Here is a 21,808-nt window from a genome sequence, read left to right as displayed (position 1 = left end):
AGGAGGTTAAGTGTAAACTCTGAGTGCGTTAACCCTGGAATCAGGGAAACCCTGGGTTTTCCATTTCAGAATGGGAGGTTTGTTAAACCAGAGAAAGCAGAGTAAGTCAAACCCGTTTCTGAAAGAGAGGTAACTTATACTCGGAGTCAGTGTCCATGGTTACTTATGCTGTGAACCTAACCTGGTCGGGAGCAGGTTTTATTCTCCAAACTCAAGGTTTCTGCCGGTCCCCTCCCCTTTTTAAAGACGAAGTGGTATTTTTCGCTTTAACCTTCATTGCCCACATTTCCGTCACACAGAGACTGTCTAAGTGACAAGAATGGCTTGTTCTTTTTTGGAGGACCCAATAGACGAGGAGGCTGCATTAATTCGTAGAGAATTATATTTACCTCGTACGAGGATTTTGAGAAGACTCAATATTTTGTCATTTCTCCATACGTTTTTGTTTGAGCGTTACCGTTTTTCGTTGCAGTCAATTACATATATACAATGAAAACAACATTAGATATTGCTATGTAGATGTTTCATACGTCAAATATTGTCAACAAAGCCTACATCCATGACATGCTCATATTTGACCTGATTGAATTATGTTTTTATACTTCATTTTTAGCTGCTGCCATGTTCTTTTAATTCCTGCAGGATTGCATCTACATGAAAATGAAATCAGGGACATTGAATTAGATTAATGTAACAATTACTTTTTGGAAACACAATTTGCTAGTACTGCTTACTTTCTTAATCCCATATAAACCTATACCACTTGATCAATACAAGGGTAGTGTTGCAGTGTGTGTGTGCTGAGCGGGGTGCGAGTGCAGGTGCTGATGGGGGGGGGGGGTGTGAGCACAGAGCGGAGGTGTGTGCGTGGAATATATTGTGTGTTCGGAGGACGGAGCACTTAGTTAAGTAAAGAGAAGGTGTCATTCCCAGAATAACTGTTTTGGGGTCATTCTTAATCCGCTCTGGAGGTTGAGGGTTTCCAACGGGAAGTGAACCCCGAAGGAGAATTCCCTTCGGCCCTGAAGGAAATCTCCCCTGCGCTTCTGACCACGGTCGGAAAGACGAGAGAAAAGAAAGGAGAAGTCTTCGCGCAGCGAAAGGTTCAACAGTAGACAAAAGTTCCCTTTTAAAACACAATTGCATGTATTAATATTAAACTGACCAAGAGGGGAAGGTTAACAAAAAAGTCCTCTAAACATTATCAACATTAAATGCATTTTTCCCCCAGATTGGTTCTGAACACTATGCAGCATTTCATGCATTTACACCAGGAATAACACTTCAAAAGTACACCTAAATATTGCCATTTTTTATTTCACACCTTACGCTATTTAGAAAGTTATTACAGCCAATATTTTATAACAATGATTTAAATGCAAACTTAGGCATTAACTTGAGCAGCTATGTTTTCCCACGCTAACTGTCTCTGTTTTGCAGATGCAGCGGTGTTGCTTTTCTTCCAGAATATGTGCTCATATTCACTGTAACTCTGCAGCAGCACGTCAAGTTCAGCTGGCGAAAAATACGCAGACCTCTTTTTTTCACGGTTGCCATGGTGACTCGTGATATCTGCGCTCCATTGATAATGGCTTCTTATAGTCGCGGTGCGCACGCTAAACTCCGAATCAGTCCACTCAGAGTTGATTGACCTAACTCTGATCAGCTTCTCTGAAACAGAAAACTCAGAGTTGTTAATCTCTCGATTGACCAACTCAGAGTTCAAGTTCAACCTCAGAGTTGGTTGAACCTCCTTTCTGAAACAGGCCCCAGAAGCCAGATTTTGAAAATGAAAAAGCATTTCTGGTTTTGACTTTTATTTTTAATTATGCTACAGAATCGCTTCAATAGTTTTCAAGGTCTCTCTATCACTACCAGTGACGTGTCTCCTTAATTTCCTGAGTTTAGAGACATAATCCTTCGTTTGGAAAATAATTATAAACAATAGTAAAGAAACACTGGATGACTGCACTTGACTTGCTACCACTAATTCTATTATTCTTTTGCTGCGGTGTCACATTCTCTAAGATCACCAGCGCCCTCTGCCTTGAGGCAAGCGGACCTCACCAAGTATACTCCTAAAGCGCATGTTTTAACGGATAAAAAAAACTAAATAGGTCACAAACTGGCACCAATGTAATCAGACAGTTTGCAAAAAATAACCAAATTAAATCATTTTTAATAAAGGGTCTTTTTTGACAATAGAAAGACTGAAACAGTGAAGTGCATGTGTCAGCTGCAGCTCAGTGTGTTCAGCTCAGGGGAGGAACAAGTGGATGGTGCCACCTTATCCTACATTATCCCCCCCCCCCCCCCTTTTTTTTAACCAAAGAAATTTTGAAAACCCACACAGTAAAACGTAATCATGGAATATACATGTAAAAAAATTAATCAATGTTTTATTTTTCATTTAAAAACTATATTGATTTAATATAATTTAATTTAATTTATGCATTTTGAAGCTATATTGCCTCCCCCTGACTGCACGTCACTGCCGCTAATGTTAAGTTGGGGTTGTGAAAGCCTCTAAGCTAGCGGGAAAGAGTATACAAAAGGATGATGGGAAATGTCGGCAGGTTTACTCCATGCCAACAGTCCAGTCCACAACTCTGATGCAAGTTTTTTTTTTTTTTATGTCCAACAGCTGGGTAAAAGATGAAAGCTGAAGGCCTCTTGTGTTGGACATATTCTATTTTGACTACAGGGGTTATGAATCTTCGGAAAAACCAGAGGTATGTCTGAATGAACCCTCTGAATGAACTACCACCCAGGAGTTCTGGGCATTCCACCACCCCAACCCTAGGCACGAGCCAGGACCCCCCAAGGGAGACCCGCCCTGCGCTCTAGGCAGCCACCCACCCAGCCCACGGTTGGTCCAGGAAGGGCAAGGCAGGGGCCATCCATCCCCGCCCAGGAGGAGGACACCCAGGGTAAGAGGAGGATCCACAAGAAGTGTGGTAAACATGGCCCGACCAGGCTCAGCCACAAATGGAAATTTGGCGAGGCCCAACGCTCAGAAGCAAGGACCAGAACCCACACCACAGGGACATGTGTGTTTGTGATGGTGTGTGTGTGCAAGTATGTGTGTTTGTATTGGAGTGTATATTTTGAGGGGTAAAGGGTGTGTGTACTAGGGGGATGCAGTTAAAATTGGCGGGTAGGGTACTAAGAGGACATCTCCTGATTTCTCACAGTGATGTCCCCTCACCCTCCCAACCAAGGGGCCATAATGTCTAAGGTGCGGTTAAAATTTGCAGGTAGGGCGCTAAGGGGACATCTGCGGCTTGCTGGCAGTGATGTCCAAGCACCCCCCCCCCCCCTGCCAAGGGCCTTGCATGTCTAAGGTGCAATTAAAACCCGAGAGGGGGGGGGGGCTATTCTATACGGCAACCATGGGAGGTGGACCACGTGCAAGTAGCTCCTCCCCCAAGGTGCATTGCAGGCTGAGAGGGTTGAGATGTAAATTTTTATTGAACTACTGCCACTCTCCAGAAACTATCCTAGAAAATTGATTAATAATATTATTATTATTAATTGATTAATAATAAAAGGACCAAACATAACCCCCTAACCCTGACAACACACTGTGACATGGTCTTGCTGCATCTTAAGTTTTTTTGTGCAATATTCGATTATATTTTACTGTACAGTCATTCTTACTTGTATAGGTATTAATTGAAAAGAGCTGCTGGAAAAACTTTTATTGTGCACTGCATAATGACAATAAAGGATTCTGATTCTGTAAAGGTGGCCCTGAAGTGCAAACCCCATCAGCAAATCACCCAACATGAAAACATAAGACCACAACAACAATTAAAGGAAAAATGATTGTAAAAACATTTTATTTAGAAATGAAAGCAGAAACCAAAACACAATTCCTTAAAAAAGTTGTTTTTATTTAGATTTCTGTTTAGGAAAGCATTTCAAACTATGTTCACAGCACCTTCAACAACGCTCGTTCATACCGCCAGTTTGAATGAAAAGTCTACGTAAACTTGAGCAAATGCGCGTTTTGGGCTTCTGTGTTCAAAACTCTTGCATTCTCGGTCTGAAAATGTCTAAGACATCTTCAGACTGTGCATATGCAGGAGTTTTTAATGTGAAAGTCACAGCAACCTATACTAAATTGACATTATCAAAAGCACACATGTGAAAACACAGAAAGGAAAAAGTAGGTTTTATGTGTTTATTTTCTGAATTCAACAGCTTTTAAACCATTAATGCACATTTTCATGAGAAAGAAGACAGTGGTATTAAAGACTAAAAGCTGATATTTAACAAACATCACTTGGATGTTACAGACTTTCCATTCTTAAAATAAATATTTTTTTCTTTTAATGATTTATATTTAGTAGAATTAAGTGGCAAACACTTCAGACAGATATAACCTTATTTTAAATAAAGACGAAGATCAGAACCGCTTGTCTTTTACAGATGACAAAATAGATTGTAGAAAAAAACTTTAAAACTTAGATCAAATATATTACTTTTAAAGAAGTAACACAACAGTTAAGACGTTGTTTCTCCTATAGCTGACAAACAATGAATGCATCACTAAAGCAGTCATGCATCACCCTCCAGAGGCCGTTTCCAGTCAGCACAGTGCAGCCTGTGTGCTGGATGGAGTCACCTGGCTGTCCCTTTTCCCATTTGGTAAAGGTCAGAAGTTGATTGTTCATATCAACATGGAATTTCCCTTCTGCCGTTTTGTTGTTGACACTGATCCAGACGTCTTTGAAGGCGTCCCCAAACACCTCCATCAGTTTGCTGTTCTCCTCCTCATTCTGGGGCAGAGCCAGCTCCAGGCCTTGCTGGGAGCAGAACTCCACGGCTGTCTCAAAAGAACCGCTGTCCTTGTTGGACACATAGAATTTCTGACCAACGTTCCAGAGGAACTGGAAGGTATTAGCTGGAAAAAAAAGAGATGAAAATAATCAACTGATGTTTTCAAAGAAGACAGAAAAATATGGAAAAAACCAGATCTGTTGAACAGACTTGATTAAAGGAATAAATTGCAGCTTTTTCCGGTTCCAAATAAAGCTGTAATGTTGAACATTGCCTTACCTAGTATGTGCTGCTTTATCTTGATTACACTGTTCAGCAAAACGCTGATATCCGAGTCTAGATCAGAGACAAAAAAATGTAACATAAGACAATTTAAAAAAACATGTATTATAGAGCAATTGGTCTCATTATGGTTTCACGTGCCTTTCATCACATATGCGTGATTATAATATTTCTAAAGCCCCCTGCTCTGATCAGATTAACAACATCCCATATTTGGTCCCATTTCATATTTCTTAGTGGTAGGTACATCAAAAGATGATTACCTGTTTTACAGATTCCGGGTGTTCCAGGGGATCCAGCTGGACCTTGTTGTCCATGGGATCCAGGCTCACCAGGTGGCCCCTGTGGTCCAATTTCCCCATTTAAGCCCCGAGGTCCTTGATGTCCAGTTGCTCCAGGAGGTCCAATTGGTCCTGGAATTCCAATTGGTCCAGTTACTCCACGTCGAGTTCGTAGAAGTGAAGGTAATGGTGAACATGGTGGACCTGGTGGACCCATTTCCCCCTTCTCACCCTTCTCTCCCTTTTTACCCCGTTTACCCTTTTCACCCTTTTCTCCCTTTTCTCCCTTATTTCCCTTGCAACCCTTTGGTCCAGGTGGTCCAGTGCTACCTTTGGGCCCCGGTGGTCCCATGTTGCCCTGATCGCCCTTATAACCCTTTGGCCCCTGATTTCCAGCTGGTCCAGGAGGTCCACATGGTCCAGGCGGTCCACATGGTCCTTGCGGTCCAATATCACCTTTCATTCCAGGTGATCCCTTATATCCAGTTGGTCCTGGAGGTCCACTTGGTCCTCTTTCCCCCTTTGCACCTTTTGATCCAGAAGGACCTGGAGGTCCACATGGTCCAGGGGGCCCCTGTATTCCAGGCGTACCTTTTGGTCCTGGACAACCCTTTTTACCTTTTAAGCCTTGTGGTCCTGGAGGTCCCAATGGTCCAGGAGGTCCTTGTGTTCCAGGTTCACCATTTTCTCCCTTTGATCCCTTTTCACCTTTTTCACCTTTATGTCCTTTTTCACCCTTTGGTCCCTGACTTCCAGGTGGTCCAGGTGGTCCTTGAGGTCCAGGGGGTCCCATGTAACCTTTTGATCCCTGTGGTCCTGGAGGTCCCATTTGACCCTTTGGCCCTTGTGGTCCCATGTAACCTTTTGATCCCTGTGGTCCTGGAGGTCCAGGTGGTCCAGCTGGTCCACTTGATCCTGGTGATCCTTTTGGTCCCATGTCACCTTTTGATCCCTGTGGTCCTGGAGGGCCAGGTGGTCCAGGTGGTCCATTTGATCCTGGCGATCCTTTTGGTCCCATTTCACCTTTCAAATTCTGTGGTCCTGGAGGTCCCATTGGTCCTTGAGGTCCAGGTTGTCCTTTTTGTCCATTGTCACCTTTTTGTCCAGGTTGACCTTTAGGTCCATGTGGTCCACAAGGTCCTTCAGGTCCAATTGGTCCACACGGCCCTTCAGGTCCAGGTGGTCCCTCAGGTCCCGTTTCACCCTTTGGCCCTTGTGGTCCCTCTTCACCTTCTGGTCCGCGTCGCCCCTTTTTTCCGTTTCGACCCCTTGGTCCCCGAGGGCCCCTTAGACCCTTTTCCCCTCCTAGACCCTGTTCTCCAGGTGATCCCGGTGATCCTTTAGGTCCAGTTTCACCCTTTTCGCCTTTTTGTCCATTTTTTCCAGGACGTCCAGGTGGTCCATGATGTCCAGGTGGTCCACATGGTCCAGGTGGTCCAGGTGGTCCCATTAGCACAGGTGGAAAATGGGGATCTGGGTTTGAATAAAGACAGAAGAGTAAAGTACAGCTGAAGCAGAGTGAAGAAAACCACTCAATCATTGCAACAGTTTAAAATAAATTAATATGGCAACAACCCAGCATCAGTTTCACCAAAGGCTTTGTCACAAATTAGTTGGATGTGGGTTTAAGATATTGGATCAAAATAAGCCATCAATAAAAATGGAATCCTTTTTATAACACTAACTCAGTCACAAGAGACTCTTCATTTGGAGGTTTCTTCACATGTGCTGTAATGCTCACTCTTAAAGTTGGTCCTTCCTGCCCCCAGCTGATACCATTACTTTCTGAATAATCTTTGAAAAGGATTCTCTACAGTTTCTAGTTTAACTAAGTTATCATAAAGTGACCTGGGGCCTCATTTAAAAATGTTGCGTACACACAAAAGAAGGCGTACGTCACTCTCTACGCAATAATTGAGATTTATAAAAAGCAAACTTGACGGGAAAATGTGCGGTCCTTCACGCAAGCTCTGACCCAGGCGTACGCACAAAAACGGGTGAAATGAGAAGCGGCGACACCGTCGGCAGACGGAAGAAAAACACGTGAAAGTGAAAATGACAATACTGCCTATCAGAAATTACATGAAGACTTCACAAAGCAAGTCTTACAATTAACAGCCTACACGAACACCCGTTTGATCGATCAGCAGTGAGACAAACAAAAAAAATCAAACGAAAATTACAACAGAAATTGAAATGAACACTTATTTGCAGAAAGAAAAGTGAAATATGTTCTGCAATATTGGCATGTTGTGCAATTCATCCTCATAAATAATATAGTTAACAGAACGAAATAATGTACAAAACTGATATTGTCGTTAATGTGTTCATCTGGCGGAGCAGATATAGGTGCAATTAGACAGACAGACAGACGTATTAATTGTCCAATGGGGAAAGTTGTTTTCATAGTAAAACATTTCTTCAGAAGCTACGGAATTATGGTATTCATGCATATGCCTTTAGTTTGTTTTATTTTTGATAAAACAATGTATGGCGTATGTCTCATTCAGAAAGCAACAAGAAATTACATTTGCGCTGATCAATTTCCCATTTCCACGTTGATTATTACCGACATCTGTAGCTTGTCAGATGTAATTAAATGGATGGAAATAAAATGCCCCATCTGCCCCATCACAATGACGCACAATGGGTGGCTGATCTTGCGCTCTTAGAAGATGTGGCAAATGGAAGAATTCGGAGTGAACGCATCTTTAGACAGCAAGAAGACGCGTGCTGGCAAACGAGGACAGGTGGCTTATGAGCCGGTTCCGGCTTTCTCGAGCCGCCCTGTTGGACCTCTGCGGGCTTTTGGGGGTGTGTCACCCGGTTCATCTGGCACGTCGGTGCCCCCCCTGCGCCCCAGTCACCACTCCACTTAAGGGATTCCCCAATTATTTTATGTTTTTTTTTTTTTTTTTTTTTTTTTTAAACTTGTCCTGTCCAACAGGACTGGGGCTGTGGGCGTCCCTCTCTGGTGGGGCCCAATTATTGCCGCCAGTCTCTCATCAAGAGGGGTCAGCTCCGGAAACCCCCCCCCCCCCCCCCCCCCCCCCCGTGGCAGACACACTCTGGCGATGCAGCGCCAGACGTTTTTTTGCCTCGACTTTGATGTCCGACCATTTCTTTTTTATTTCGGCCACGGTCCAAGGTTGTGAGGCTACAGCATTTAAGGCGTCTGCCACCGTTTGCCACTCACGTGCCTTTTTGGCATTAGTAATGCCCACACTGTGCCCTCCAAACAACACTTTTCTCCTCTTTTCCACCTCGCCAACGATAACTTCTACTTCACATTGAGTGAAGTTACGTTTTTTTTTATTTTCTCTCCGTGTTTGGCATGGTTTCGCAATCAATGAATATTCATTTGTGGGCGTTTCACGGACTATTTATGGGCAACTATGGGCGTGTCATGAAGCCGCAAAAGCTGCGCTGCATTTAGAATCGGTTGTGATTTATTAAGGGAAAGATGCGTAGGATGTGCGTGCGCACGGTTTTAATAATCCGAATATTTCTGTGCGTACGCACGTCCTATGTTTCATCCGTGCGCCACTTCTGACGCAAATCCTACGCAAAGTTTTATAAATGAGGCCCCAGAACTTTTGTGAGGTGGGTCAAATGGTCTTTTAACTGAAATTGTCTATCCTGAACCTGCAGTTGGTTTTTCAATCTCAAGTAGCAAGCAAACTTCTTCTTCTTCCAACAAATAGAGAATGAAAACTTGAAAAATCTTACCAAAATATATTAGTTATAATTAAAATCAACAAATCAAAGCAAACAGAAATAGTCAGACATCCACATTTTTGGAAAAACTTTTTTAAACAGCAACATCTATTGGTTATAGTCAGATTCAGTGTTTGACTGTACGTTGATCTTTTTAGTTGCTGCAGAAGATTTATGTATACTAAATTCTGCTTGCACAGCAAGTTTGACATGTAGATATAAAAATGGAATTTAAAGTCCCCTATATTTTAAATACTTTAAATGGGGTAAAATTCTTTGAGATGGCAGACATTTGGTAGAGTTTTTAACTGCTCTTTAACTTCAAGGAAACTCCAAAGACTCTTTAGTTGGTAGTTAAAAAACTCTGTTATGAAATTTGTTTTGGATGGGTTTTTTTTACACAAACAGAAGCAGGAAAAACAACCAAAACGTAAATAGAAACTGTACAGTTAAGTCTATGAATTCTAAAATTTCCAAATCCAAAAATTTTCATTTTGTAGAATTTGTTAATATTTTAACCCAGTAGCTGTGTATAGATGGACAGAGGAATTAGAACATCACTTTTTGATTTTTTGACACTTTTCAACAGGCAGTAGATTTTTTTAAATTTAGTTTTTAGTTTTATTTGCAAGATATATTTGTCAGAATGTCAGAAGAAAGGACAATAAACCTTACCATATTCATGTGAATAATGTGCATAGTCTTTTGAGGAGCGCTGATCCAATCCTTTGGAGCCATGCTGATCCTTTTTGTTTGGATCTGTTGCCGTGGAAGCTCCAGCAAGGTTGTAGACACTTGGAATCAACAAGCTGAAGATGCTGAGCAGAAGACGCTTCCCGATCATCTAAAGGCAGAGATGGAATCCAGATATTTAAAAAAAAAATGATGACACAATTCCTATAACTGTGTAACCCATTTAGGTTAAAAGCAACATAACCAAGCAGGGCTTTACTATAACAAGTCAATTTAAAGCTAATGAAAGTTACACAATTACACATTTATCCACCTATTATTGATTTGACCTTGAAACCTTTTTGAAAAGAAATGAGTGAAATTGTTTAGATTGCGTTAGAAAAATCCTATTCTTGAAGTTGTTTTAAACTTCTTTATCAAAAGCCATAATTACCTTAGAAATGCTGTTTTTGCCACTGGTTTCAAACACAAGTGAAGTTGAAAACTTGACAATACTTATTTATACAGACTTCTGGTCTGACTCAGGAAAAAAAAGAAAAGTTAGTCAGCGGAGTAGTCAGCAAAAAATCCATGTTGATTAATTCATTTCCACATTTCAACTGTGCTTTTTTCTGCAACTTCACCAACATCCATGGATACAAGATGATCTTTTTTATGTTTTATCTCTAAAACATGCTTAGCTGTATTAAAACTGAACACACTGATGCATTAAAAGATTGCTAATCAGTTCCAATGACTTTTCTGTCAAAATCTCTATCAGTGACAGCTCAACTGTCACACAATATGTGCTTCAGAATGCCAGGAACTTTCTGTGCTTGATACTGTTTAGCACTGCTCACACGATGAACCACTGTTGTCATGGTGGTCTGACATATACCAACATGCAAGCGGCGGCAGATCAGTTGGTAGAAAACAAAAGGAGTTCATATAAATTAGTTCAATATAAGTATAAGTTCTTTTCGCCAGGACTTCAGATTCCTCCCACAGTCTTAAATCATACTTCAGGTTATTTGGTTATTCTATATTATCCCTTTGGGCTTAGTTTGTGTGGTCGCCTGTTTCTGTGTTGTTGCCATCCGATGGATTGAAGTTTGTGCAACAAAATTGAGTCAAAAATATGTTCCTTCAGGCTTTAATGTTTGCTACTGATCATGTGAAAAGTTGAAAACCATCTTTCATTATAACAGAACCCAAAAAAGAGACCCAGATATTTAAAAGTGGTGTCAAGTTTATTTAGTATTACACAATTTAGGGCCCCTGGTCAAAATCAGGATTGCTTGGGATGACACGGTGGTTGGAACCAAAAATCTTCAATTTGGACTCATTAGACCAAAGCACAGATTTCCACGAGACTAATGTCAATTCCTTGTGTTCTTTAGCCCAAACAAGTCTCTTCTGCTTGTTGCCTTTCTTTAGCAGTGGTTTTCTAGCAGATATTCTACCATGAAGGCCTGATTCACACAGTCTCCTTTTAACAGTTGTTGTAGAGATGTGTCTGCTGCTAGAACTCTGTGTGCCATTGACCTGCTCTCCAATCTGAGCTGCTGTTAACCTGTTAACCAGGGCACACATGTGAAGTGAAAAACATTTCAGCTGACTACCTTTAGAAGCTCATCAAGAGAATGTCAAGAGTGTGCAAAGCAGTAATCAAATCAAAAGGTGGCAACTATGAAGAACCTACAATATGACATATGTATTTATTCCATATGTGTTAATTTACAGGTTTATGCCTTCAGTGTGACTCTACAATTTTCATAGTCATGAAAAGTAAAGAAAACTCTTTGAATGAGAAGGTGTGTCCAAACTTTTGGTCTGTACTGTAAATATATGTATAGAGAAAAAGATGAAAGGATTTTTAATGTTTGTAATGTAATGATGAGTATTTTAAAAAGTAAAACTAGACTAAAACATCAGACAGAGGAATTTTACAAGTCAGCAAAAAACCTTGAAGTCATAAAAAACTGAAATGACTTTTTTTTTTTACTTTAAAAAACTAACGTTATAATAAAACTATCATTCAAAAAAAGACAGTGGGCTTTTGACAAGTACAAAAAGTAAATGACTGACCAATCACTCAAGTTATCATCATGTTTTTGTGTTTTAAAGTATCAGGCCAATATATAACTTAAAGTTATTTAGTGTGAATTATTTTTAACACTTAAAAATAATTTAAACCTTCTTGCTAACAAGGTATCAACCCCTTGATGCCTGAATTTATTTCCAGCTATGAGAAAAACAATTCACTTATCTTTTTACTTTATGTATATGCTATAAATTAAGGTAATTTTGAAGCAAAAGTCTTTTGCTCAGAAAATTGGAGATCCCTTCACTACTGTCCTGTCATACTTTATTAATTTAGCTTCTTCTTCAATACTCTTTGTAGGACCTGCACACAGTGGATAGTGCTCTCATTTCACAGTGAGAATGCCCTGGTTGAAATCCCAGCTGGGAATTTCCTGTGGAGTTTCCATGTTCTCCTCGTGCATGTGTGGGTTTTCTCTGCTTTCCTCCTAAAGTCCAAATAATTACTTCATAGGTTGATTGGTATCTCAATTGCTCCAGCAACCCTCCGAAAGGGATTCAACGTGTTCTGATGATGGATGAATGGACAAACTTCAGACTGTTATCATAAGGGGACAGTTTGGTCTGCTGTACACAACACACTGTCTTGGGTCATTAAGTCATGTCACTCATCCTCTAACTTTTATGCGCATTTTACTATTATATTAAAAAAAACATCATATGCACCAAAGCTGAAGCTCTTCTTGTGGAACTACTGTGGATAGTACAATGTCAGTAACTGATATAATCAAATACACACATGTTGGACCAGAGGTGAAAAATACAATTCATTTCCTAAAGTAGATGGATGTTGTTGAATCAACACACTCTTCAAACATAAATAATTGTGTAATTTTGTATCAAATGTAAACAGCTTACAAGTATTTATTTGTTTAAAACTTTTCCCAAAGAAAAGAGAAGCATTAACATTTATTTTTAACTTTGTAAAATATAAATTCAGGTTTAAAAAAGTGAAACCAAATGTAAAAAGGGATGGTTGGTCTTTATTTTATTGGAGCAGAGTATCCGCACCAAGCACTTACTTTATTCATTTTTATTTATTTATTGAGAAATATGTACACATAATGTTAATTAAATCAACACATATTTAAGTTCTTAACAGAAACTCAGATTTCAAAAAAAGAAAAATAGAGAACAAGTCTAAAAAATGTATTTAAAGAAGTAGGAAACATTTAGTTTCACGAGACATTAAGGAAAAACTTGGACAAAAATGTCACTATAGCTGACAAACAATGAACGTGTTGTAGTGGCAGTCATGCATCACCCTCCAGAAGCCGTTTCCAGTCAGCACAGTGCAGCCTGTGTGCTGGATGGAGTCACCTGGCTGTCCCTTTTCCCATTTAGTGAAAGTCAGAGGTTGATTTTTTACGTCAACCTGAAATGTCCCATCTGCCGTTTTGTTTTTGACACTGATCCAGACGTCTTTGAAGGCGTCCCCAAACACCTCCATCAGTTTGTTGTTCTCCTCTTCATTCTGGGGCAGAGCCAGCTCCAGGCCTTGCTGGGAGCAGAACTCCACGGCTGTCTCAAAAGAACCGCTGTCCTTGTTGGACACAAAGAATTTCTGACCAACGTTCCAGAGGAACTGGAAGGTATTAGCTGGAAAAAAAAGAGATAATGATAAACTCTTGGCTACAAAGAAAAAAACAACATGAGTTTTCATGGAAGCAAATGTCAGAAAATAAACTACAGTACTGTGAGTTTGAATTTTACAAAGAGAAATGTTGAAATTAAAACAACTAACACAACTTGGTGGCTTTATTTAAATGCAACCTATGCAATAATCCACATTTAAACATGTTAAACAACAAGACCAGAAATTTATCAATAAGAATATAACCAAACTATGGACATTTTAGCTTGATTTTAATGGACTAGAGGAAAGCACATGAAAGCTAAGAGGCTTTAAAAACGAAAATCAACAAATACAGCTGTCCTACAGAAATGACAAAAAACGTGCAATAATGGGAACGTGATTATCCTGCATGTTTACGTGGTAATATGCTTAAACTTACAAGTAATTGTTGGCTAACATTTCACACTTCTGCAACCATTGTAGTAGTGAAGGATAGGCCTCAAAGGGCAAACATGCTGCTGTTTTTTCTTACACAGATCAATGGGTTTCTAAAATAGCTGACAGTTCAGTACCATGTATAGTTGAACCATACAACTTTCTATCTTTACAGTTGCAAGAAAAAAGTATTTTAACACATTCGAATTACTTAGATTTCTGCATGAATTCATGAAAAAACATGTTTTGATGTTTATCTAAGTCAGAAAAATAGAAACTGTCTGTATACTTAAGGACCCACTCCAGTGAAAATCATGATTTTTTTGTTTTTTAACCTCTTCTTATGGCATTTTTCTGACAATGGAGGACAATTAAGCTTAAAATAGCATTTCTGAGTATTTCTTTATTCAAAAATGTTGTGAATCAGGAGCAGAGAAAAAAATGCCATTTCAAAAAGGTTATTTGTGACATTAAAAATACCCCTGTTGGGCCACAAGCTTCTTGCTCTGAGCTCTCAGCAAAAGGGGTGGGGGTTGCTTTGTCCAAACAGTCCCGCCCACAACTCAGAGGAGAATTTCTAATGAACTGCTGCCTCTGCTGAATCTATGCCCTAGAAAATAACACAGTTTTGTTCTTTTTAATAGAAACGGCATAATCATAATGAAAAGACCACCGGGAACACTTTCACAATTGTTCAAAAGATAATTAGAGTGGAACTTTGAAAGTTCATTCTAGTCTTTACCAAGAGTACAATTCCTTGTTTCTCGTAATCTTACCTAATATGTACTGTTTTATCTTGATGATGCTGTCCTGCAGGTCACTGATGTTCAAACATCCGCACTCTAGGTCAAATGGAAAGAATTTAGTTAACACATGGCAAACAGAGAATAGTTATCAAGCTCTTGAAATATCACAGTCAGCCAATTTTAGATGTTAACTGTTGCTTTTATTTAATTTGCTAATAGTTAAAGAGTATTTACACACAGTCTGTAAAGATTATAACTTGGACACAAAAAAGCTGGGTGGTTGGTATATTCATTTACCTTGTTGACAATCTCACTGGCTTGTGTTAAAGTTTTACAGTAAAACATTTTTTGTTATTTCCAATTCTATTTATTATTTTCAGTTATTTTAAGGACATGAAACACCACTTAAAACAAGAACTTGAATACTGCAACACAGTAACTGTATGACATCAAATAATTAGTTTATGGTTTATATTTAACATTTGTTAAGGAGAAATAGGATGTCACCTGTTTCGCAAACTCCTGGTGTTCCTCGTGGTCCGGTTAATCCTTGTGGTCCCTGCTGTCCATGTAAACCAGGTTCTCCAGGGGGTCCCTTAGGTCCCCATGGTCCCTGTAACCCCTGTGGTCCAATGTCCCCCTTTAACCCCTGTGGTCCCATTTCACCCTTCAACCCCTGTGGTCCAAGATCTCCACTTGGTCCTCTTAGTCCAATAGGTCCTGTTAGTCTTGATGGTCCACGTGGCCCTGGTGGCCCAAAATATCCAATTATTGAACGTGGGCTTCTTGAGTTTGGAGGTGCTGGTGGCCCTGGTGGCCCTGGTGGCCCCGGTGGCCCTGGTGGTCCCGGTTCTGCTGCTGAACCCTTAACCCCCATAGGACCCAAATCACCCTTTGTTCCCTTTTCTCCTATTTCACCCTTTTGTCCTTTGGCTCCTTTATCACCCTTTAGTCCCTGTAGCCCCATGTCCCCCGTTGGCCCCGGTGGCCCCAAATCACCCTTTAATCCTGGATTCCCAGGTGTTCCAGTAGGTCCCTGTGATCCCTCATTGCCCTTGGGACCCTGTGGTCCTGTATCACCTTTTTGCCCTTGTTGTCCCACATCACCTTTTGGCCCCTGTGGTCCTAAGTCCCCCTTTTGTCCTGGATTTCCTGGTGTTCCACTAGGTCCCTGTAATCCCTCATTGCCTTTTGGCCCAGGTGGTCCAATTTCCCCCTTTGGTCCCGTGGATCCCATATTTCCCTTTAACCCCTGTGGTCCCATATCACCCTTTAGCCCATTTGGTCCCATTTCTCCCTTTGCTCCCATTGCTCCTGTATTACCCTGTGGCCCCTGTGGTCCCATTGCACCCACTGCCCCTTTTGTACCCTTTTCTCCCTGTCCCCCTGGTGGTCCAGGTGGTCCCTGTGTTCCCATTACACCCATTTCTCCTTTTGTACCCTTTTCTCCCTTTTGACCTCCTGGTGACCCAGGCGGTCCAGCTGGTCCCTGTGGTCCCACATCACCCTTTGGCCCCAGTGGTCCTATTGCACCCTTGAGTCCCTGTTGTCCCATATCACCCTTTAAACCTTGTGATCCCTCGTGACCTTTTGGCCCTTGTGGTCCTAAATCACCTGTTGGCCCCTGTGGTCCCATATCACCTTTTGCTCCTGGTGTCCCAGAAAGTCCAGGCAGTCCCTTTAATCCCTTTTCACCCATTTCACCCTTTGGCCCTTGCTGTCCCTTTGCACCTTTTGCTCCCTTTGGTCCAATGTCTCCCTTTGGCCCCTGAGCTCCTTTATTCTCAGATGGTCCAGGTGGTCCCTGTGGCCCAGTTTCACCCTTTGGTCCCTGTGGTCCTGTTTGACCTTTAAGCCCTTTTGGTCCCATTTCACCCTTTGACCCCTTTGATCCCATTTGACCTTTTTGCCCCTGTGGTCCAATGTCACCCTTTGCTCCTTTCAAACCCATTTTACCCTTTGGCCCTTGTGCACCAATTTCTCCCTGTGGTCCCTGTGGTCCTGGAGTTCCACACATCCCAGGTATTCCATTTGACCCCTTTGGCCCCATATAACCCCTTGGTCCTTCTGATCCTTTGATTCCAGGCTGGCCTATTGGTCCTTGATGTCCTCTTTCACCTTTTGGCCCAGGTGGTCCTTGACGTCCAGGTTGTCCACGTGGTCCAGGTGGTCCACATGGTCCAGGTGGCCCAGGTAATCCAGATGGTCCACTTTCTTCAGGAAGTACAGGTGACCGGGAATAGTCTGCATGTAATACAACAAACGGAAACATTAAAGTTTACCTTTTGAAAAGATCAACTTTAAATACCCATGTAGCACTACTGCCCTCACTCTTTCTTTTCCCTTTTGATTTAACAATTCATTGACAAAGATTTTTACATTGTGTTTATTTATCTTGGTTATATTGGTTATATTGGTTGTCTTTATTAGCAATATTCCATCGAAATGTATTCATCTTAATTTTTAGCATATTGATATTTTTATTTGCTCTGTCTTTTTTGCGCAGGACCAGAAATACCAATTTAGTGTCACCCTTATGTGAAATTAAAAAAAGGATCTTTTAAAAATAAATGTCATTAACTACTCAAAGGGAAGTTTATTTGATCACCAGTCACCCAAACAAAGGGGTTTACTTCTGGCTCCAACTAAATAAAGCAAATTCAGTTGCCAATTTTTTGGCGATACAGACGTTTGGAACCAAATTACGTCAGTAAGCAATGATTGGTCCGACTAAGTCTAGGTCAACATTTCTATAGCAACCCCTCTTACCAATCAGGAGTGAGCTTGTTGAAAGGCCTCATCCCTACCATTGAAAGCAGGCTCAGGAGAATCTCTCAATCAAATGTTTCGAATACAGTGATCCCTTGCTATAACGCGGTTTACTTTTCACGGTTTCGCTACTTCACGGATTTGCATCGTACATTGTGTTCTGCATTCTGATTGGCTAAAAAGTCACTCCGCTTCTTTTCTACCTGCGCGTCAATAACGTTGCAGTTTAATATGTACACGTACGTAAAACAGCTTGCCAAATTTAAATTACATACGTGCAAATTCTCTAGCAATTTAGAGTTTCTCTAAAACCCATAGAAAAAAGAGCGACAACAACTGCCTATCACCATGTTCTTCTCCTGAACAAACACACCTGCCCCGCGGGCTTCAATAGAAGAAAACACTGCAGAGTGGAGTCAGGATGCAGCGGCTCAGTCTGTAGAGCAGTGAAATACACCTGAGTCACTATTTGTCCGACTGTACTTTGTATTTTTTTCATAATCATTTTAAATTTTCCCCCGTTTAATCCAATACTCGGGTCGTGGTGGGCGGGGCTTATCTCCGCGATTTTGAAGCCTTCTGTTCACATTGATAATTCAAATTGTTATTTGACAATTCAGTACAGAAGTTCTTTGTTGAAAAAAAGTTTCTAAAGTACTTTTATTTGTGAAACAAATGCTTGAGCCTGTAAAATGGTTTGTTCTTTCTTTTCAATGCATAATAGAGTTTTTAATTGTATAATAATTGTAAAATAAAATAGAAGTTTCTACTTCACGGATTTTGCCTATCACGGGTTCTTTTTGGAATGTAACCCCCGCGAAAAACAAGGGTTTACTGTATATGACATAAGAACACCTACTGTTATTGACCCATGTGATTACTCAGTTTATAATTTGAATAACTTGAAATAAGATTAAAAAAACTGCAGAAAAAAGTTGAGTAATAATTGTTATTCTAACATATGACTGAGTAATAGCTGTTTTTTTCTCTATAGAAGTCTATAAGACCTCGACTTCTTGGAGCCAGCAGGTACTTCTTATTTAGAATTATAGGGGGAAGGAGTCACTCAGTCCAATTCTCATATATAGTCAATGTCAAAGACCTGAAATTGGATGGTATTATCAACTTAGCCTACATGGTTTCGGGTCATTAAGAGTCCTTTGTCCTCAGCTGGGCGTTGGGGAGCCAGTAACTCCCTCCCCAAACTGGTCATCTCTTTCAGCTTTCCACTTCAGATGGAAGTGGTTTGGTTTGTTTAGGTTTCAAAACACTGCCGTAGATGGATGGAAGAATAAACCTGAGACCACCATTCTTATTAAGAGAAGGTTTATCCTCACTCAAACCATCCTTTCTCTCTGGCTAGAATTCGGACTTCACTGTCCTCGAACGAGTGGTTTGTGGCCTTCAGGTGGAAGTGCACTGCAGACTCAGGTCCACTTGGGTTGGCTCTGCGATGTTGGTAAAGCCGCTACACCTCAAGCGGCTTTACCCCATTAGCGCATATATACCTGGCTCTTCGACCAGCTAATTCAGAATTGACAAAACCTCTTGGATAGGAGGTGAAACGTCTTCTAACTTTAAAAACCAAGTCCAGATGACATCCCCTAAACCTACTACAATGGAACCAACCTGGATGAATGAGAGTCTTCATAGACTTATTAATTTATTGTAATCATGTTTGTTTGTATCAAAATTTCCCGCCTTCATCAGAGGTCAAGAACCAACACAGAAACTTAAACCAACCTGAAAGTGGCCGTTTTATCAAAGTAAACAAAAGTACTGAAAACTAATTAAAGTTTTGACTCCATCTTTTTCTTTCTTTTGCTTGTAAAGCCACATAGACATACAAAGTCTAACATTGTGTGATAAATGTTTTTTGAGAAATAGGTGTCAACACTCATAAATTTATGGACAAATGACCCTATGATGAATGCCATTTACCCAGGTAGAAACCAATGACGATCCTTCAAAATAAACAATCAACATCAGATTTAAAGAAAATAAAATGATAGGTTTCTACTTTTTCTTGTGGCTGCATTTATTTACTTTGAAAATAAGCACTTTGCTGCCTTTCCTAAGACCTGTCCCACTCAGCCTCGTGCTAAGTTTCAGGCAGTGGTTGTATTGCTAATCAATCGATGAATAAGGAAGGTTTTTGTTTACCTTTTATCCAATTGTAAAATACATCTTTAGATTTGGTCATATGTCATGTTTTTGATGAAATTTGCATATTATAAGAGAGATCTTCAGTCTGCAAACTCTAGAAGAGAGCAGTGTACTTGTTTATCTCAGAGGAAAGAGGATAGAGAAGAGGGTTCTCAGGGAGCTTACACGTGTCGGTAAGATTCCCCCTGGCTTATTAAATTCGTTGATTTTGTTATATTTTTGTTTTCTTCTTTTTTCCTAGTCTCTTGTCCTTGCAAAAGTAAGCAGATGAAGGACTTAGGAGATTATAAAAAAGTGTTTAGACATTCAGACTAGCGGATACACAAGCTATTTACTTAGATAACTTTCTTATGACCTTGAACAATGTCTGCAGTCCTGGTGAAAAGTCAAAATTATTTACAAAAAAGATTTTGCAAGTAACTTAATGTCATTGGATAAGTGCAATTTATCTGCAAAATTTCTGATTTTCTCTTCTCACTAGTTGATCTGCTTTATTTGAGAAAAACCTCAAATTTGAGCAAATAAAATACCTTTTTTAAAGTTAACTCTTACCTCAAAACGTCAGACTATTTTGCAATGGTGGTTTTGATTAAAGTTGAATGTTAGGGAATATTTGTAATTGGGTAGATGAGGCTCTTTGCTTTTGTGGTCAACCAAAGCAGCTGATCATTCAGATTGTTTAAGGCTGATCTTGTTTTGTTTTTTTAAAGAAGACGTTTTGCTGCAAAATCACATTATTTTACTTTTGTCAAATAGTAGAACTTAGTAAAAGAGAAGTCAAGCTAAATTTACTTTATTAATTCTATAAAAACAAGAGAAAGGAATATATTAGGGTATGCATTGTAGCTTTAACTGTTCTGGTAATGACAGTGGAATGTGTCCGCAGAACGCGAGCTCCACCTTTACCCTGCTGTTTTACACACACAATGTTCATAAAATGTAACCTCGTTACTCTATATGTTGCTAATTACCCAATAATTAATAAATAAAACAGTTAATTTAAGGTTACTTTATGTCATGCGGCTTTCTTGCTTCCCCCCCCCCGTTTTCTCAACATTAAAAAACACGTCCTTGAACAAAATTTCAGTGCTCTCAGCTAGTTTTCCATTTCTGATGTATTTATGGAATGAAAAAAATTTAAACCCTTGCATTTATCTATGTCAGAAAAAAAATTATGGAAATTAAACTTACCATATTTGTATGGTAGATATGGGTGTTTGGGTTGGTAATGAAAAGCCCATCCTTGGTTAAAGGAGTTTAGAACCATCAAGTAGAGGACACAGAGATGAAGGAAAATCATCATCTTCAATGCACAAACCTGAAATTAAGACAAAATTACAGTAAGGAGTATCAGAACAATGTTTTTGTAAACTGTTATTTTTACGTTTAATTTCCCCAGATGTATAGATTAAGAAATGCAATACTATTAATCTTGAAACCTTGAATAAAAATATGACAATAAAACAGAATTTACCTTAAAGGTTAGGCTTTGTCAAAGGTTGAAACACAGAAAGGACAGAAAAACCAGTTTATGTATATACATGTACATATATTAATATATGAATATGTATGAGGCCCAACCCACCGGAGAAAAAATCAGTAGTGCATCGTGAGCATTATTTCTCATGCAGTCAGAGGAAACATCCCGTTTAGATAAAGCCTTCCCATAACAAAGTTTTATCCAGATAGATATACTTAAACAACTGCACTGCACTCTACCCTCTGAAACATGTCTGGGTAAATGATTCTGGTTTGGCAAAATAAAGCTGTTCAACTGCTAAATCAGAAGCTAAAATAGACTGTCCATTCTATGCACGGCCATCCTAACGTGGTGAGGGGGGCTGAGCTTGAGTGATTCTAGGAGTTGCTAGGACAAATACCCCTAGTGGGGTCTCTCATGCCAGACAGGTTCAATTTAGTTCAACTTTATTTATATAAAGCAATGTTTCAAAAAATGGTAATTGCATAAGAACATGAAATCAGTCATAAAATTCAATAGGTAATTGCTGAACCAAACTAAACAGACTAAACTAAACTGGACATCCCTGGCCTTATACCAGAGGTGCTCATTATGTCGACAGATGTGGCCATCAAAAATAAATAAACAAAAAAATGAAAGCATGTTTTTTTTTTAAATCCGTCAGTGAATCATCATCATCCTCAGCGTGAAATACGTCACTTGATTGACATGCAGAACGACAAATTGAACATCCTCTGAAACATACGTCACTGAGTTTAACTACACTGAGCAAACTTTTGTTTTTCTTTGTTTCTTC

The 21,808-nt window shown here is 40.0% G+C and overlaps 1 protein-coding gene across 1 annotated transcript; it reads right to left on the bottom strand.

The window, feature by feature from the left end:
* Nucleotides 1-4,092: 4,092 nt before the first annotated feature.
* Nucleotides 4,093-21,076, bottom strand: LOC101164228 (uncharacterized). Its single transcript, XM_078949213.1, has 10 exons — nucleotides 21,007-21,076; nucleotides 20,724-20,850; nucleotides 15,105-16,841; nucleotides 14,628-14,693; nucleotides 13,058-13,439; nucleotides 10,192-10,213; nucleotides 9,741-9,909; nucleotides 5,331-6,821; nucleotides 5,065-5,121; nucleotides 4,093-4,909 (listed from the first exon to the last, which is right to left on the bottom strand). The coding sequence occupies exons 2-10, from the start codon at nucleotides 20,833-20,835 to the stop codon at nucleotides 4,527-4,529; spliced, it is 4,419 nt and encodes a 1,472-aa protein (XP_078805339.1). The 5' UTR covers nucleotides 20,836-20,850; nucleotides 21,007-21,076; the 3' UTR covers nucleotides 4,093-4,526.
* Nucleotides 21,077-21,808: the final 732 nt, after the last annotated feature.

This window comes from Oryzias latipes, chromosome 6 (genome assembly GCF_053564925.1).
Source record: "Oryzias latipes strain Hd-rR chromosome 6, Olatipes_Hd-rR_3.1".
Lineage (NCBI taxonomy): Eukaryota > Metazoa > Chordata > Actinopteri > Beloniformes > Adrianichthyidae > Oryzias > Oryzias latipes.
Note: the sequence above shows the minus strand (reverse complement) of the source record. Positions and strands in the feature narration are given on the sequence as shown.

What these genes read in the sequence shown, in the direction of transcription:
- LOC101164228 (XM_078949213.1), bottom strand. Translation starts at nt 20,835, where the DNA reads ATGATGATTTTCCTTCATCTCTGTGTCCTCTACTTGATGGTTCTAAAC. An exon ending in GATAAAACAGTACATATTAG is followed by an intron (nt 13,440 to 14,627) that starts GTAAGATTACGA and finishes TTTTTTTTCCAG; the next exon opens with CTAATACCTTCCAGTTCCTC. An exon ending in GCAAAAACAGCATTTCTAAG is followed by an intron (nt 9,910 to 10,191) that starts GTAATTATGGCT and finishes CTCTGCCTTTAG; the next exon opens with ATGATCGGGAAGCGTCTTCT.